Source organism: Mytilus californianus, unplaced genomic scaffold (genome assembly GCF_021869535.1).
Source record: "Mytilus californianus isolate M0D057914Y unplaced genomic scaffold, xbMytCali1.0.p SCAF_1, whole genome shotgun sequence".
NCBI classification, from domain to species: domain Eukaryota; kingdom Metazoa; phylum Mollusca; class Bivalvia; order Mytilida; family Mytilidae; genus Mytilus; species Mytilus californianus.
The window spans coordinates 105,293,572-105,312,702 of record NW_026262581.1 but is presented as its reverse complement, the minus strand read 5'-3'; the positions used below and the strand labels follow the sequence as shown (position 1 = coordinate 105,312,702).

Below are 19,131 nucleotides of genomic sequence, written 5' to 3'. Positions count from 1 at the left end.
GACGACGACGACGACGCCAACGTCATACCAATATACGACCAAAAAATTTTTAATTTTTGCGGTCGTATAAAAACACATAATTAGTTTCATAATATGTCTTCAACTAAGAATTCTACACCATCTCAAAATCCAGAGTGATCACATAAATTCGGCATGGCTGAATCAAAAAGGGGGAGGGTTGCTCTCTTAAAAACAAATATTTTAAGCCTGCCAGATATTAATGTGACTGTTTCTAGTTAGTAACCTTGTCAACATTTGTCTAATATTATATCTTTATGTTTTTGTCACCCAGAGAACTTGGGCTTGATGACAGATCTTAAATATGTTCTGTTTTATTACTCACAAAACTTTTAAACATTGGACAATTGAGAACTAAAGACATCTTGTGCAGACACCTGTCTATTGTTGAAGACTGTATGTTGACCTCTAGATGTGTTTTGGTTATTTGTGTCGTTAGGTTGCTGTCTCATTGATGTATAACCTACATCTGATCCCAGATGGGTAGAAAAGTCTTATGTTTTTAAAAAATGCAATTAATTCCCCTGATTTGCCCTGTTACAGACAAAATCTAACAAATGTATGCCATCAATATCATAAATGTCATTGCAATCTTTTTCCCTGTTATATAAATGCTAAAACAAAATTCAACATGAAAATTCTTTTAATTTTGTAATGACATGCTATGCACTTATTACAAAAAGATATATCATGAAAACACATTGTATAGGGAAACACCTCTGTTAGGTTTAAATAGGTACAAAACTAGATGTACATGTACTGTTCAGAGATCACATATTAATACATTCAACATATAAAATCAATGAGGATAAAGTAAATGAAAGTGTCTTTGAAATCTTCTGGTAAACATCAACATTCTTTAAAACAGAGGTGTTGATAAGAAATGTCTATAACCTTTATTAGCTGTAAAAGTGATAAATTGCTGATCCATGTTTCAGTTTTTGAAAACCCCCAAAATCATTCATACAATGAAATGACATAGAGGTTCACAATGCTTTAAGATGTGACTGTTTTTCTAATTTCCCTAAAATGATTTCTTTATAAGATTTGTTTAATTAGAAGAGAACATGAACAGACATGTGTATGAACAGATAGTGACCTGCCATTTCTCGCAGTCATAAAACACTAGTCATCACCACACTATACATAGCACCATTGAACATTTAAATCTATGGTTGAGTCTAACTAGATCGTGTGATTATGCAGATAAGACAAATTCTACATAAAGAGGTCAATACTAGTAATCAAAAATCTTTTTCTGTTAGTACCTTCCACATATGATTTAAACATAAGTTTTGATATGAATCAGTGTTTTAAGGTCAATTAATGTCAATTTATTAACTTATATTCATTTTATATTTAGGATGACAGATTTTTCCTGTTATGTGGAGAAATTCAACTAATTTTCTACTATTAAACAGCAATGTTCCCCTTCTTTTGACCAAGGCTCACGCTACCAGGCGACTAGGGCGAAGAAGTCGCTTTCCTGTCTTTACTTTGCTTTGCCCGACTCTCAAAAGCGAAAACAAGTCGCCCTGTTGTTTACGATACTCGCTTTCAGTTTCTTTCTTCATCGGACATTTTCAATTTTTACCAAGTTGATAAAACATCAATTTTTTATTGATTATTAAAGAAATTCAGACCTAAACGATTCATTTTCTTAAGAAAAGAGGTTTAAGCATTGACTTTACAGTGTGTAGCAGGTTATTTAATTAAAAGACAACTTTTTATCACTGCATGCTCTTCCGGTACTTGTTACTCAGAGAGCGTACACCAATCTAACTTTCGGCGGCAAAATAAGTTTGTTACTTTATTGGAAAGTGATAAAAGTTGCCTCCAGTAAATGTTTAATCCATTTATTGCATTAAAAACGTCATATTCCTTTTCAAATAGCTTGTAAAACATCGGTTTTTTTTGTAAATTTTCTATGTCTGCCATTAACCGTTTACTAACTACTGATCGGAACCGGACCAGCTATGACCGAAATCCGTATTTTTACAATTATAAGTACGGACGCATGAATGGAACAGCTGACAGAAGAATATTGATCCCAAAATGAAAATTACGCATTCCACACTAATTAACAGACTTTTGGTTAGATCTAATTGATTAATGTATATAATTCCATATAATTTATATGGATTGTTTCAAAATATTGATTAAAGTTGCTTAACTACTAATATCAATATATTATGGTCCAGCTTAACTTTGTATATCTTTTGATGAGAAACACTGAATTTCATAAACATGATAAACAAGATAGTTTTTAATTGAATTGTAATTCATATATTATAATTTCTTTACCTTTTTGACATAAAAAAAAAATCTTTTTAGTGCTAGATATTTAGTTGGTAGTTTCTCACAAGAACCTAAACTTAAATAACTTTGAATTTGAACTGTTAATTTAATTGTATACTCAGATATGAATTGAACAATATAAAAAGAACATTATTTACATATGACCCTTTATACTATAGTAAAATCAAAACATTGTAGCGCAGTGCGCAAAGGAGCACTTCTCTTTCAAATCTCACCACTTCTCCCTATCAGTTTCAAAAAGAGAAGTCACTTCTCCCTATGATTCTGAAGTAGTGTGAGCCCTGCTTATGACATTATCTGAGTGACATTCAGAAATTTACAAGATAGAAAACAGAAAAAATTGTACACCATATAAAAACATCCAGCACTTGATATGTAGAGAAGAAAACATTAAAAATGAAAAACAGCCAATACATAACAAGGTCAAAGTTGTATTTCATAGAATACAAACGTTAAAATTTAAAAACAATAATTTAAATTTTTCACAATATACATTAAATTTTATCAGTAAAATATATACTCTATTTCCCAAGATTCTTACTATTCACAAAGATACAGAATTACCATTTAAAAATAGATATATACAATTCCAGTACCAAAAATACAGGTTCTGATAGATACCCAATTACATTTCAATATCGTCACACCACTAACTTATATGTATGAATGTCTTCTTTTCCAATCACCTGAATGTAGTGTTTGAACTACATACAGTAATAACCTCTCACCTGGTTATCTATTTACCTGTAAGTGGTCAATCTACTTGATTGTTATGAAAGAACTATTTAAGAAATATAGATCAAGATGTTTGCATTGAAATTTTTTCTATCTGAGATATTTAAAATCATTGACAAATGATCATTCCTCTTTTGATCAGTAGATACATGTATGTACCCTAGTTTTTATTATACACATGAACAATTTTCTGTATAGTGACATTGATCAAGGATCTTCGCATGTGGATATGGGATCATATTTCCTGTTTTTATATCATATATATTTGAGACTATGCATTTGCAATAACAGAATTATAAGAGTAGAGACATTACTCATATATACTGTTATTGTTAAATCATGAAGAGAGAAGCAAGGAGACATTAAAATTCTGAAGAAATTTTACTTATAATCAATTTTAAAAGGGATGTCCTTTACCTAAGCGCTTGTTGTCATATGTAACATGTAGGTGATGGTGATCAAATTTAAAAGTCTGCTGATACAGTTAATTGACCAGAATAACTGTTATGGTATAATAATAGTTGACAAATTGCAAGAAAATTGATTAACATACTAGTAGTCTTTGCTTTAAAAATAAATTATTTTATATCAAGTCAATTAATCCAATTTCCCTCTGTTATTAATAAAGCTGAAATAACAAGTCTTCATCCAATTTCCCTCTGTTATCAATAAAGCTGAAATAACAAGTCTTCATCCAATTTCCCTCTGTTATCAATAAAGCTGAAATAACAAGTCTTCATCCAAATCATTGTCATCATCTTCACTTGTACCAGCTACTGAAAATTCAATGTCACTGGCATCATCATCATCATCATTGTCTTCACCATCATCATCATTATCATCTTCATTATCTTCATCGTTATCGTCACCTAGACAAAAATGTTAGGAACAATTAAACATATTTTTTCTCAAACACTGTTGCATTTCTCCTGACAAAGTCGGAAATGAAATTTGACGTATGGAAAAATCTCAATTGTAAACATTCATTTAATACAAAAGTGAAAAATATGTTTATGAATAAATGAAATTGAGGATGACATAAATTTAAATTGATGTACTTCTTTCTGTATATTTTTGTGAAAAATTGAACAGTCATGTTTTACAGTGTAACAAATATGCTTATGCACCCTTGACAAAAACAAAAATTATTTCATATTCTTGATAATGTACAAGAGAACAGCTTGTAAGAAATTATTTTCTGTTTGTTTCTCAAATTCCACAAATACATATGGAATAAATGTTTATCACATATATATATATATATAGCTTTCTTAGGTATGGCCAATTTAACTGAAACTTTACTCCATATAAAGTTTTTCTTTTTCAGCCTTTGATCTTACCATCATTATCATCGTCAAATGAATCTAATTCATCATCATCTAAATTTCCTCCATCATCGTCATCATCATTATCTTCCATTTCTTCTTCTTCTTCAGCCTGCTGTAAAATAACGGAAAGTTCTGAGGATATTGTCAAGTAAGGCTGTTTACAAAGTTATGAAATAAAACTTTTCACCAAGAAGTATCAATTTAAATATATTAATAGTTATTGCACATATTTGCTTACCTATCGTAAAAGAATGATTGATTTGGAACTCTGATATTGTTGAATTTGTTTTTCAAACTTTATAAAATTACTGTATCTATAATATTTGAATTCTAATAAAGGGAAATAATCCATACCTGATCATCTTCAGAATCCTTTAGTTTTCCTATTTCGTACAACTTACAAACAAATTCATCCATGGAAGTTTCACCAAACTGCTGATTTTGCTAAAATAAAACAAGAGAGCACACGCTGAAATGTCTTGCCTACTTTACTACCATTGATTTTATGTTGATAGTCCTAAATATAAAGTTTTACTACAATTATCACATTAACTTATCGTGATCCAAGAAAATGAGGCCAAGGTCAGATAAACCAATCCAGAAATACATGTACACCTTACATTCATTCTATACATTGAATATAGTTGACCTATTGCTTATAGTATACAAGAAACAGACCAAACCATGAAAACATTATATTGACCAATGAACCATGAATATGAGGTCAAAGTCAGATGAACCCTGCCAGACAGACATGTACACAATCATTCCATACACCAAGCATAGGTGACCTATTGCTTATAGAGAAAAACAGACCAAAACACAAAAACTTAACATTGAGCAATGAACTGTGAAAATGAGGTCAAGGTCAAATGAAACCTGCAATACTGACCTATTGCATACAGTATAAAAAAAATAGACCAAAACACAAAAACTTAACTTTAACCACTGAACCATGAAAATGAGGTCAAGGTGAGATGACACCTGCCAGTTGGACATGTACACCTTACAATCATTCCATACACCAAATATAGTAGACCTATTGCTTATAGTATCTGAGATATGGACTTGACCTTGTTCACTGATCCATGAAATGAGGTCGAGGTCAAGTAAAAACTGACTGAAAGGCATGAGGACTGTGCAAGGTATGCACATACAAAATATTGTTATCCTATTAATCATAATAAGAGAGAAATTAACTTTACAAAAAATTTAAACTTTTTTTCAAGTAGTCACTGAACCATGAAAATGAGGTCAAGGACAAAGGACACATGACAGACAGAAACTTCATAACATAAGGTATATATATACAAAGTATGAAGCATCCACGTCTTCTACCTTCTGAAATATAAAGCTTTTAAGTAGTTAGTTAACGCCGCTGCTGTTGGATCACTATCCCTATGTCGAGTTTTCTGCGACAAAAGTCGCAGGCTCGACCAAAAAATACACGCAATTATTTATAAAAATAAATACAATTAAGTTTTCTTTCTCATCTAAAGTGAAACTAGCATTATTCAGCTTAACTTCCTCATAAAGTAGTCTTGCAGATTAACCACTCCTGTTTCTCCCCAAATCTGTCAGGCAAATTTTTCAATCATCCAATCTTGAAAGTTATCTAATTTCAGTAATGTACAATCCTAGACAAACTATCTGATAATAATAATGTAAGGTTTGCCACTTACCTCAACCATAGCTATACAAGAATCTGTATTCTCTGTACATATGTCACAAATACTTTGAGCTTTTGTTTCAAATGTAGCTACAAAATAATTTCAAATGTGTATACATTCAAAGTATAAGGAATCATAAACAGATATTCACATCTAAAATTGAGGATTTGTTTGGTTTATTCTGTTTGAGTAACAGTTCAGGCTTGTATGTTTTTTTTCCTGAAGAACTTGAACTTTTACATGGCAGTCCATATTTTACTAAAGAGATATTATAGGAACATCATTTCGTCAAAATTCAGTTTACACTAAAGTGGATTATTTTTAGTGGAGTTTAAATTTCGCCATTGCTATGGCCAAACCTGTTCACTATATATTTTATTTTCATGATATTCTTGTCCCTTATTCAGATCTTCCAAAAAGATAAAACCTATGTAAGGGAATAATTGATCATACTCACCAAATCTTTATAAAAATTTCACACTTTATAGTCTTTGCCATATATATATTTTTTTATTCTACATTTCCCCCAAAGATAATCAATCAACTACTAATACTGTAAATTCAGAAATTATTGCGATGTTTTTATTATTGCGAAAAATGCGACAGGGTTATAATCGCAATAATTTAAACTCGCATTTTGAAATTTTTGATATGAATTAAACAGGATTTTTCTCAATATCGCAAAAATTAAAATCGCATTTTAGTCTAAAATGACAAAATCGCAATAATAAATGCACGCAATAATTTCTGAATTTACAGTATACAATTATGAAATTCAAAATCAAATGTGTTGAATTTTCATCGGTAAGGAATTTTACTCACTTATGGAACTATAATTTGTAGAGTCAAATGTCCTAAGGGTTGAGCTGTAAGGACTTTTACTGTTCTCATATATATCATTCTCCTCATCAATATGAATGGCTGTAAAATAAAGAACAAACTAAAATCCATTTAAACTTCATTTTATACATACTTCTCATAAACTACATAATTGATCTTTTTGTTTCAACTCAGTATCTGCATATTAATTCATTAATTTTTTCCAAATATTTTTACACCTGAATTTGATTAATATTTTTTCCCTTTTTTAATATGCAGCAAAAATGTGGAACCAAAAACCTTGCTTTCCACCAAAGATTAAAATTGATTGTTATCAGAAAAAAATACAAAACACTGAAACATACATGTTGAACCAAAAATCTGTTTTGGTCACCTAGTAAAAATGGATACCTTAAAATCATTTTATCATCAGTCCTCAAAAAATTTACTACTTGTATTCTTTTTTTTATGTAAGAATTTAAGCTATTTTTGCTGACAGAAATGTATTGGTTATAGCTATGACAAACAGATGGTAATATCAGCATAATCAGTAAATATCGATAGAATACATCAAAACTTTCCATTAGGTTTCTTCAGAGGTCAAGAGTTTAAAAATATATGTTTAAAGAAATAAAGTTAAATCAGGAAACTTCTGTAAATATATAATACACTCCTTATCTTGTTCTACATACATTCTACCAGCTCATTTTGCTTGAAAATTGATTTGAAAGAATTAAAATGCCAAAATGTATACTTTTTCTTAAATTTATAAGCATTTGACCCTATACATGGTCTTTCAAATGTTGAAGTTGCTCTTTTTTGTTGACTTTTCTATTTATCATATTGTGAAAGCCATGGTTGATAGCTATCTGGGTTCACAATTGTTCCAAAAGGTGGATGGTTAATGTAACAATTGGTTTTTAAAATATTTATTTATTTAGCAATTCCTAGTCCTGGTAGCCATGTAGATTGAACAGTGAGAAAATAAATCACATCTTTACAGTTGATATCCTTAAAATAGTTGTCCAAATTTGGACCTCAACTGGTATAGTTGTTTCAGAAAAGTTTATTGACAGATGGAAGGACATTAAACAAAATATTCTTTCTTTTGTATTTGACTAAACTACAACTGTTTTAAAAGTCTGATATTGTGTTTAAGTCTGGTTTTATCCCTTTTAGCACTAACATACCATATATGATATCGCCAGCATTGCTGAATTTAATTTGGCACTGATCTAAGGCTGGTGCTGTATGTAATAGATGAAATGTTCTGATATCCCACTGATAATTTGTTAAGGTTGCTTACTGAAAACTTGACCTTTTGCGTTTACTATAAGTTATATATGAAAATTGATGTCTAAATTAGTAATATTATCACCAAAAAAGAATACCTTTATTCGGCTTTTAAAATGAAATGTAAGAATAACATATGAAATTTTCATTTAAAATCCTGAATCCGGAATCTTAGGTGATATTAAATTTTGTCCTTAAATTTATATATATATATATATTTATCTGTAATTGAGAAACACAGAACATAGCAAGAATATTGAATATGTTTATAATAGAGCTGTTATTCATATAGTAAGTTATGTAGTTGGTCTTTGAATGCACCCTGCAATTACAAATAAAACAAATACAGTTTAATTGTTAAGCAAAGGTCAACTGGAAATAGTTTCTATTCTGAATAGTGACAATGCTAACAGCAGACAAATACTTAAGAAAAATACAATTCATAAATTCAAATTACATAAACACAATATTGAAGGATACGATTTCTGAATTAATGATGATTTCCAATCCCATTGGATGAAAACTTCCACTTATATGAGGATTGAACTTGTCAAATTTATGTATAGATTTGCCACTTCGAACGTCCCATAATACACCATCATTTAATACAAGGTCATCTGAAGGGTGAAAGGTTGCCCTGTTGTCTCTATAACCATTTACTTTATCTGCATCATATAGTTCTACTATTGTATCACCTGTTGGTACATCTATTATCTATAAAAGAAAATATATTGATAGACTTGTGCATAAAAGTTTTTAATTCACATTTCTATATTAAATTTTTTATTAAAAATTAGTGCTTTTAATAAAGAATTATAATAAGAACTTACATAAGATTTTTCTCCTTCTGTGGTGAGTATCTTGTCCTCTATCAATTTACTGAATTCTGCATGATGACCATTTAAAGCATACCTAAACAGAAATTAATTCAATCATGCTCATGTCCAACATACACAATTTAAAACTGTCTGTTTAAATACAATTACAGTAAATAACTAAGAATATTACTAGCAATTCATTAACTTAATAGGAAATTTATATATATATATATATATATATATATATCTCTATATTTTGGCACAATTCAAATTACAGAATGAAAACTTTCCTTAACATGGTTCTGGAAAATTATTTAGATTCTCTTCAAAATATTTATAGAAAACAAATCTGGTCCGTCTTATCTGGCACAAACAGCTTTAATATTTTAAATATAAACTGTCAGTTCTCCCAACTGAACACCATTATAATACCTCTCTGAGAGTGATGTTCCATCCCCTATAGACCATAAGGAGGAGGCAGAGCTGATATCTGTCCATGACATAGCAAATGATGTTAACAATAAATTTCCATCCTGAAATTGTAAAAGTTCATTGCTAAAAATGCATTATATATTTGTAAATTTTGTTAAACCACTTGGCAGCATTACACATCTCAAACCATGCCAACTATATCTATTATTATATGCCTAGTGGTAAATACTGATAAATTGTATGTGTAATACGATCAATGACAATTGTGCTGTATCAGCAATCCGTGATGATATCAATATCAGTCACGGTCGCAAAAGCTTTATCACACCCCTAATTTGTATGACTTCACGTCATCGATATCAGTCACGATTGCAAATGCTTTATCAAACCCCTAATCTGTTTTACGTCACATCACGTGAAAAACATCTTCTTGTGTATATGATATGGCCTTTTCAATATCACACACTATCTACCCTCAACCAATATAATCCCATGAGCAGAGCTCTTGGGATTGTATTGGTGTCTTGGGTTGATACGGATGTGATATTGAAAAAGCCATTTGAAATTCTCTGTACTGTAAAATATTGGTGGCAAATCGCAACATCATGAAATATTTTAGAATATTATTTTTCTATGTTCTGCACTTCAAATCTGAACTCTTTTAGTAGATTCACCAATTCCATATCATTCTAAAAAATTTAATTCTTTCTTGGTAATAACTGTTAAATTCTAAAAGTTTAAACACTAAATGATCAAGTGGGAGAAAGTATGTTGAAGTTGAAAAATGCATTGAAAACTAAAATATCTGGAATGCACAAAATGTTTCTAAACAATATATGAAGCTCCATCATACATATTTCAAAATCTCCAAATATAACATTTTCAAAATGCTAATATTGCAGTAGTTTTAAAAGGAATAAATGTTATCTTTAAATTTGTCAGAAAACAAGACCCACTGGAATAAGAATCTATTCAATTCTTTTCCCTACCAACTTTTGCCATTCTTTAACCTTTGTTTTGTACACCTCATAACTTTGATAATAAGATGTTATCTAGGATATACATCAAATTAAATAAAAAATTATTATCCCATCTTAAAGTTGTCATTAAATTAACTTATAATAATATGCTTACCTTAGAAGGTTGTAAATTTGTTACTGTGTTGGAATGACATTGATTTGAGGCTACTTCCTGTTAAAAAAAAGTTCTGATAATTATGAAATTGAACTGACACAAATTAAAGTCTATCCCATTATCAATGACCTTGCTGTATTTCTATCTTTATATTTTGAGTTGTCTTCCATTGTCAAAAGATTTCAAAACAGGAATGTGCGTCCACAGAACACCACAACTAACACCATCACATTTCTAAGTCATATGAATTTTTTTATCTCCATCAAAACCCTGATTTGGCATACATTTTTTAAAGTTCACATCAAAACTAACATGTGCACCGAGTTTCAAGTTGATGTGACCACAATTCATGGTTTTTAAAACTCCATGAAACCAAAACCTTCATCAGATAGGGGACGGACAACCAGACCAGAAATCCTTATTTTCAATTGTGTATACAATCAGATGACTTTTTCAATGTATGGTTAAGTCTTAGAACAAGATAATTAAGTTCATATAGCATTACAATAAGACATAATATACAATACTATATGAAGTAATTCATCTTCGCTAGTCAAAGAGTTACGATCCAGTCCCCTCCTCTCCATCCTTGGCGGATTAAGATAGAATTTTGTATCCACAAGGTAATGATTTCCATTGGTAGCAGTTATAACTGGCTGCATCCAATCAAAAAGCACCTTTAAGATGATCACGTGTATATGTAAATAAACAATTGCCAAGTGCTGATTGTGCAACATGTCTTTACCCCCAAAACATACGACAACATTTAGTGACAATTTTGAAGTTCTTAATCAACTAATAGAAGTTCTTGGGTATGTTTCTTAAGCAAATGTTGGAATGTCAACATATATTTTCGGTTCCAGATTTACGAAGTTTGTAAATACTAGACGCAACCATTTTTACACCTCCACACTGAAGAGAGTTCAAGTGCTGCCATTGGTCAAGAGTGGCTTAATCTGCCAAGGGTGGAGAGGAAGGGACTGGATCGTAACCCATGGCTAGCGAAGATGGTAGTAATTGAGTGTTCAAATTTTTTTTTTAATTGACGGGGTCAACAGAAAAATTTTGAGAGATTTGTGTTCTTTGTGTTTTTCTCATAAATATTCAAGCCTCATCTTCACTATTTTACAAATAAGAAACCTTAGTACTTACATCCCCTGTATATACATTGAGACATTTGACATCACCTGAGTGTGTACCTAGAAGTAAATACTGCTGATCCACCTGCAAATATAAAACATCAGTCTGTTATACATAATTTTATTGGATTAGATTCTATTTATTAACATTTTGTTATTTCTGATATTGTTTAAATATAATTTCCTGATTATAGTTTGTTCTTATGTTGTGGTGTTACACCCCTCTCCAAGGTTAGGGGAAAATTGTGTCCTCATTAACATTTTTAACCCTGCCACATTGTACTTGTGCCTGTCCCAAGCCTTTTTTTCAGTGGTTGTCTTGGTTTTTGTCTGTTATAATAGTTTTTCATTTATTGTTCATTGTTTTGTCATAAATCAGACTACTGTTTTTTTTTGTTTGATTCGTTTCACCTTTTGGCATGTTTGGGCCATCTATAGCTGACTATATGGTATGGGTTTTGGTCATTGTTAAAGGACATAGGGTGACCTATAGCTGGTAAAATTTTGAAATTACTGATACTGTTGAATACAATTTATGTTTAGTGTTGTTTGTATGGAATATCAAATCTGCTGCATGCTCTTACTTTAAAACATTGGTGGCAAATCACATCAAGAATTTAAAATTTGCTACCCGGTATCTCCTGTCATAAAAATGGAATTTTATCCTAAAATCATCCAATTTTATAAAACTAAAACCCAGCATTCATTTAAAATAAATACTTACTGAGAATGCACAACAAGAGAAACCATTTTCATCTGCATCTTTGTATGTTCTGACGGGACGAAATCTGAAATCAGTGTCATAGGAAAGTAAGCACAGGAAAGAATTTCCTATATCTTTTTTTAAATATGACATATCAGACAATCTTTAATCAGATTACAAGGAATAAGGCATCTAAATATAGCACACATCTTAATTTGAATGAATTATCAGAAATTAAAAAGCAAAGTTTTAACTTTTTACTTGTGAAAGCACATTATAAACTCTATAAACTCTAAAAAAAATATGCCTTATGATGGCAAACATCTTTAACATCCTTCAAGAAACTGGAAATGTACTATACCTGCTATATATAAATTTTCTGTTTGCACATGCCCCATCTAGTCCTCCATGTGGTGGTAAAATCTATAATAAACAAAAGGTAAGACTGTTATTCTTCAAATGAATATGATTGCTATGCCATAGTGAAATATCCCCTGCTGCTGTATAAATGAAAAATTCAATGTGTGTCATTGTGTTACAATAGTCAAAATATGGTGAAAGTTCAATAAAAATTGTTAAATCAAAATGGCATTATAATATGGTCATCAACAAATGATGGCAAACAAACCTACCAAATAAAGAGCTTTCTTCCAAATGGTGTCACAGTAGTTGCATTCCCAAATTATTGTGGTACAAAAGTAAATAAAAGAAAAATGTGTCTGAGGACATGAATGCCCCCGCTCAAGCTTTGCAATTTTCCAAGTTAAAAAGGGCCATAACTCTAGAATGGTAAATGACTCACTACCCAAATTGAAACTCTGTCTGTGTCTTAGCATTGTGTATGAGTTTCATAAAATTTGGATGAGGCAAACTTAAGTTAGAGTGCAGAAATGAAAATGGGACAGATGGAAGAACAAACAGTCAAAGGAAACTGCTCCCTTTGCCTAAAAGGGGGGGGGGGGGGGGGGGGGGGGGCGCACATAAAAAGTAAAAATTGGTAAATCAAAATGACATAATAATATGGTCATCAACAAATTTAATTTATCAAGTTTGAGACCTTTCTGTATAACAGTCTCAAAGGAGTTGCTATCACAAGATGTTGTTACAATACTCACACAAATGGTCAAAGTCTCTATACTCTAGTGAAAACGGGTTCATTCTACATGGTGGTACAGTATGGTCAACTACACATGATGGCAAACAACAGTACCTTTCTGTCATATGGTCTAAGACAAGTCAAGTTTACAAGGTGTTATTGTCACAATAATCCAAAGAGTGGTCAAAGTCCAATAACTCAAATAAAAAAGGTTTAAATCAAATAGTGGTATAATATGGTCAACTAAACATGATAACAAACCATCCTACCAAGTATGAGAGCCTACTGTAATATGATCTCACAGAAACTGTACACAAGGCGTTATTGTAATAATATTATATTTAGGACTTTGACTCCCGTAAAATTTGTCATATCAAACTGACAATATAGCATGGTCAAGGGAATATGACAACTAATCCTACCAAGTATTAAAGCTTTCTATCAAACAGTCTCTGAGTATTGATGTGTTTTGGACAGACAGACAGAAACCATAACCATATCCCCAAAAGCTTGACCTTGAGTAATATGCAAAAACATGTACATGTATGTTGCAGGTATCTTCAAGACGACATGTTTAATTTCACATTATTTTTTCAAAATTAGCAGCAAGTCTGATTTTAAACTGTACTGTAGACAAAACATGGCTTTAACAAACTTCCAAACAATACCAATTTGCAGCTTGACTGAATTTTGAACCTAATTATTTACAGGCTTTGATTCTATTTTCTTTATTCACATTATCAAACTTACAGCTCTACTTGCTAATCTAGAGGTGATGTTAATAGATGCAAATTTACTTCCTCTTGGTTCTGGACATCTATGAGGCCTATAAAAAACAAATAAAAACATAGATGTGCGTGTAAAAAATAAATGCCTCTGCAAGTGCAAGCAATTAGAAACTAACTGTAATATTATTGTAGTCCCTTGGCAATTTCCCTTCCCCCTAAAAAACATCTTACAGCTGAACTTTGAACACTGCATGTTGATCTTGATTTCAAGATATTCTTTTGGTTGTTGTTCTTTTTTTCGGTAAGGGTGGGGTTGGGGTTTGGGGCGTTCTCTATGTAAAGGAATACCTGTTCTGGCAGATGCACATTTTTTATATCATGTTATATCATGTCTCAAGTTTATTTGAAAAAAAATCATATTTTGTGACATACAACAGTAAACTAGTAATATTATTTTATCACTTTTGAAACCTTAGAAATATTACTGAATGTAAAAATCTTTTTAAATATATAACAGATACAATAGAACAAGAGACACTTATGTAAGAGAAGTGCATTTAATATTTGTATGTCTTGTAGTCTTCAATAAGCAGTTTGCTCTTTAATAATTTGTAATGGAGACTGCTGATGCAATATCAGTCTTTTTATTAAAACACACACCAAACATTGGACTACCTTCAATTACAGCATGAACATGCACTTAATTTATAAGGAACAACTGTACAAACAGTACAAAGAACAACAAAATAATCCATGATATCAAGGCTTGGACTAATAGAGTTATCTCCCATGTCAAATATTTGTAAATTTGTCTATAGACTACAAAAGTTATCAACCTTATTACATATGTATGAAAATATAATCGAACTATTGAATGTTATAATTTTACGACATATGGTCTAGATAAAGGGGGAGATTTGTGGACATATAAAGATGGTTTAACTCCACCACATTTTGTGCCTGTACCAAGTCAGACTATCTGGACCATATTTTGTCCGTTGCAGTATGTCTTTATTGGTGTGTTTGTTTTTTTCAGAGAAGTTGGGCGTTGGTGGTTGTTGAGGTCTAATACTGTGCTGTATTTTAGTGATTCCTGTTATCCCACTTTTTATCAATTATCAGGTAAAACATTTAAATATTGTAAGCAACATTTAAATTTTTAACCTAATAATTCCCAACTTCTCTGAAAAAAACACACAAATAAATACAAACAGCAATGAACAACATATGGTCAAGATAGCCTGACTTGGTACATACCATACATCCTGTGTATATCTTAAATGCATATTTTAAATATATTAGAGTGAAAAAACAATCTACCAGATATAAGAGAAATCAGTCATCACATAGATTACTAGAACTTTACAACTTTTTTAAATGAACATTAATACTTACGTAAAAAGAGACATAGATGGGCAAGTTGATACAGGGTTCCGACACAGAGCATGTTGTTTTCGTAGATACTCTGTCACAATCTTGTCTAATGTCATATCGTGATCACTTCCTTGTGATTTTAGTGTAAAATTTTTACTCCTCATTGCCGGACTAGTAAACACACTATCTCGTTCACGTAAAAATCTAGATTTTGAATAAGTATTCTTTGGAGTGTTTGTAGGTGATCCCTGAGACTGTCTGGTGAATCTGATTGGGCCTGGTGTGCATGGGGTTGTTGATTGGCTACTGACACTGGTTAATGGCAAAGATGGAGCACTAGCACTTGATATAGCATGAGAAGATGATGACATGGCACTGAACTGTCTTGGCTGAAAATCAAATGTGATATTTTTAATTTTTATAGTATTTACTTGAGCCCATGAACCTACTCAAACATGTTACCCTGGTCAAGAATTAAAGTGTTAGTGTGTACTTTGCAATAAATATACGAAAACAATAACACAAACTGCAGCTGTGTATTTGTCATCATGTAGAATTGAAAACTAAATAAAATGCTCCGCAGGGCGCAGCTTGATACGACCGCAGAGGTCGAACCCTGAACAGTTGGGGCAAGTATGGACACAACATTCAAGCTTGATACAGCTTTGCATTTGGATTGTGACTAAATATTTGACACAGCATAGGTTTCTGACACAGAATGAATAAAATTTTTAAATTGGACATTCACCTATTATGGTCCAATATCCAAAATCTAAATACATGGTTAGATTCAGCATCTCAAAGAACCCCAAGAATTCAATTTTTGATGAAATCAAACAAAGTTTAATTTTGGACCCTTTTGATCTCAATGTGGACAAAGTTGATAACGGGGCCCAAAAAATCAAAAATCTAAATACATGGTTAGATTCAGCATATCAAAGAACCCTAAGAATTCAATTTTTGTTAAAATCAAACTAAGTTTAATTTTGGACCCTTTGGACCTTAATGTAGACCAATTTGTAAACGGAACCAAAAATTAAGAATCTAAATACACGGTTAGATTCGGCATATCAAAGAACCCCAATAACTCAATTTTTGATGAAATCAAACAAAGTTTAATTTTGGACCCTTTGGACCTCAATGTGGACCAATTTAAAAACGGGGCCCAAAATCCAAAAACTTAATAGACGGTTTAAAAGATTAAGCATATTAAAGAACCCCAAGAATTCAAGAATAAAACCCCATTGAAATTGGTCAAGAAATAAGCAATTTATACGTAGTATCTTCTTTTGCACAATACTGTGCAATTAAATATTTCTTGCTATTGCGCAATACTGTACAATTGACAATTTCTTGCTATTGCGCAATATTGTGCTATTGGATATTTCTTGCTATTGCGCAATACTGTGCAATTGAAGATTTCTTGCTATTGCGCAATACTGGGCAATTGAAGATTTCTTGCTATTGTGCAATACTGTGCAATTGAAAATTTCTTGCTATTGCACAATACTTATTATATAATAATTTACACATCCTGTTTGGTGTGTATCTCCTACCATATCATTATTAATTGCTTTTAAATATAAATCAGAAATAACCAACTTAAAATGGAAAATTTTAAAAGAAAAAAAAAAGGATAAAAAGAAAAAAAAAGGAAAAAAAAAAAAAATCCCCCCCCCCAAATTTTTTGAACCCCCTTATGATTCATCACCCCCAAACTCAATCCCAGCCTACCCTTTGTGGTATGGTACCTTGCAGTACAATTTCAGAGAGATCCATACACTTAAACACAAGTTATTGTCTGGAAACTAGAAAAATGTGTTTTTTGGCCCCTTTTTGGCCCCCAATTCCTAAACGTTTAGGCAATTACCCCCAAACTCAAATCCAGCTTTCCCTTTGTGATATGGAACCTTGTAGTACAATTTCAGAAAGATCCATACACTTACACACAAGTTATTGTCATGAAACTAGAAAAATGCTTGTTTTTTGCACCTTTTTTGGCCCCTAATTCCTAAAATTTTGAGGCAATTACCCCCACAATCAATCCCAGCATTCCTTTTGTGATATGGAACCTTGTGGTACAATGTCAGAGAGATCCATACACTAACACACAAGTTATGTCTGGAAGTTACAAAAATGCTTATTTTTGGCCCCTAATTCCTTTACTGTTGGTACCATAACCCCCAAAATCAATCCCAACCTTCCTTTTGTGGTATTGAACCTTGTGGTAAAATTTCATAGAGATCCATTCACTTAAACTAAAGTTAGAGTGCGGAAACCAATGTGTCTTCGGACGACGCGGGACGACGACGACGACGCCAACGTCATACCAATATACGACCACAAAAATTTTTTTGCGGTCGTATAAAAATTTGCTAATTTACCACATTTTCAAAGCATAGATCCTTCTATCTAAATCTGATATAACTTCCTCTCATTTAACATTCAATACATACCATCCTACTAGGTGTGGCCTGAGGATTCATGTAGAGTTGAGGGCTAGCAGGATGAATCAAAGGAGGTGTTGTACATCGAGGTAAATTGCCTTCTTTTTGAAGCATACAAGCAGTATCCATTAATCCTGAGAATGAGAGATTTTGTACATTTACACAAAATACTAAGAGACATGGTTGCATTAACCCTTTCACGGACAACAATCAACCAGAAGTGCAATGATGACTTCTCTTGTAATATTAACACAAGATACTGTTCAGAGTTTAATTTCTCTATTTATAGGGCCAAACTTTTTTGTGAGATTTTAAATTTGTGTTTTTATTCTCCTTAATTCTGATATGCCTTATGGATCAAATTTACATGTGGTGAGGTTTTCATGATTATATCTGGATTGCAAAATTAGTGAAAACTAGATATCATTGAGATGGGAGCCATCTCTGTGGGCCCCGCTGTGAATAATGTGTGGTAAAAAATTTGTATCTTTATCATTGGACATGGGGTTGTCAAATGAAACCAAAGTTTTTGACCTTGACCTTTGACCTAGGAAGTTGTACATAAATTATGACACACCCTCTGGTGTTGGTTTATATACATATCAAGTACAGTCGAACCTCGTTGTGTCGAAGTCGAAGGGACCGGACCAAAGTATTTGACACATCCGAGGTTCGACTCATCCGAGGTGGAGTGTGTCGTCATAAATTTGGAATGCATTAAATACGATATGATTTGTGTAAACTAGATACAATGAACAGTGTGCCTTTTTTTCGATATGACACTTTATGATTGTGTATTCAATCTCAATTTTTTGTCCTTCATAATAATTAAACACACAAGTACAGATAAAAATCATGCACAAATAAAATCAATAGTCTACACAAATATTTACAAAGGTCAGTCACTATAAATTATGAAATCACTCGCAGAACGAATTAAGTTATGAACGGTCTCTGATGAGCCAGAGGTCGTCTGCTTTACATTAAATTATCATGAATTTATCATAATTGTCCTAATCCTTTTATTTAGTGTAATTAATGAGTTTTAAATCTAACGATTCATTTAATCTCGGCTTGG

At 31.7% G+C, this 19,131-nt stretch overlaps 1 protein-coding gene across 1 annotated transcript in view; it reads right to left on the bottom strand.

Annotated features, from left to right (window-relative positions):
- Window positions 1–643: 643 nt before the first annotated feature.
- The window catches only part of LOC127728611 (DDB1- and CUL4-associated factor 1-like), a 54,662-nt gene continuing 36,174 nt past the window's right edge, over window positions 644–19,131 (bottom strand). Inside the window, exons 22-37 of the mRNA XM_052236160.1 lie at window positions 18,063–18,187; window positions 15,628–15,995; window positions 14,255–14,330; window positions 12,770–12,831; window positions 12,430–12,493; window positions 11,719–11,790; window positions 10,567–10,623; window positions 9,433–9,533; window positions 9,013–9,094; window positions 8,663–8,896; window positions 8,080–8,170; window positions 6,893–6,991; window positions 6,083–6,159; window positions 4,755–4,844; window positions 4,413–4,512; window positions 644–3,941 (exon numbers count right to left, since the gene is read on the bottom strand). Of these exons, the coding sequence (XP_052092120.1) occupies window positions 3,784–3,941; window positions 4,413–4,512; window positions 4,755–4,844; window positions 6,083–6,159; window positions 6,893–6,991; window positions 8,080–8,170; window positions 8,663–8,896; window positions 9,013–9,094; window positions 9,433–9,533; window positions 10,567–10,623; window positions 11,719–11,790; window positions 12,430–12,493; window positions 12,770–12,831; window positions 14,255–14,330; window positions 15,628–15,995; window positions 18,063–18,187 (1,856 nt within the window). The 3' untranslated portion in view covers window positions 644–3,783. The remainder of the gene's footprint in view (window positions 3,942–4,412; window positions 4,513–4,754; window positions 4,845–6,082; window positions 6,160–6,892; window positions 6,992–8,079; window positions 8,171–8,662; window positions 8,897–9,012; window positions 9,095–9,432; window positions 9,534–10,566; window positions 10,624–11,718; window positions 11,791–12,429; window positions 12,494–12,769; window positions 12,832–14,254; window positions 14,331–15,627; window positions 15,996–18,062; window positions 18,188–19,131) is intronic.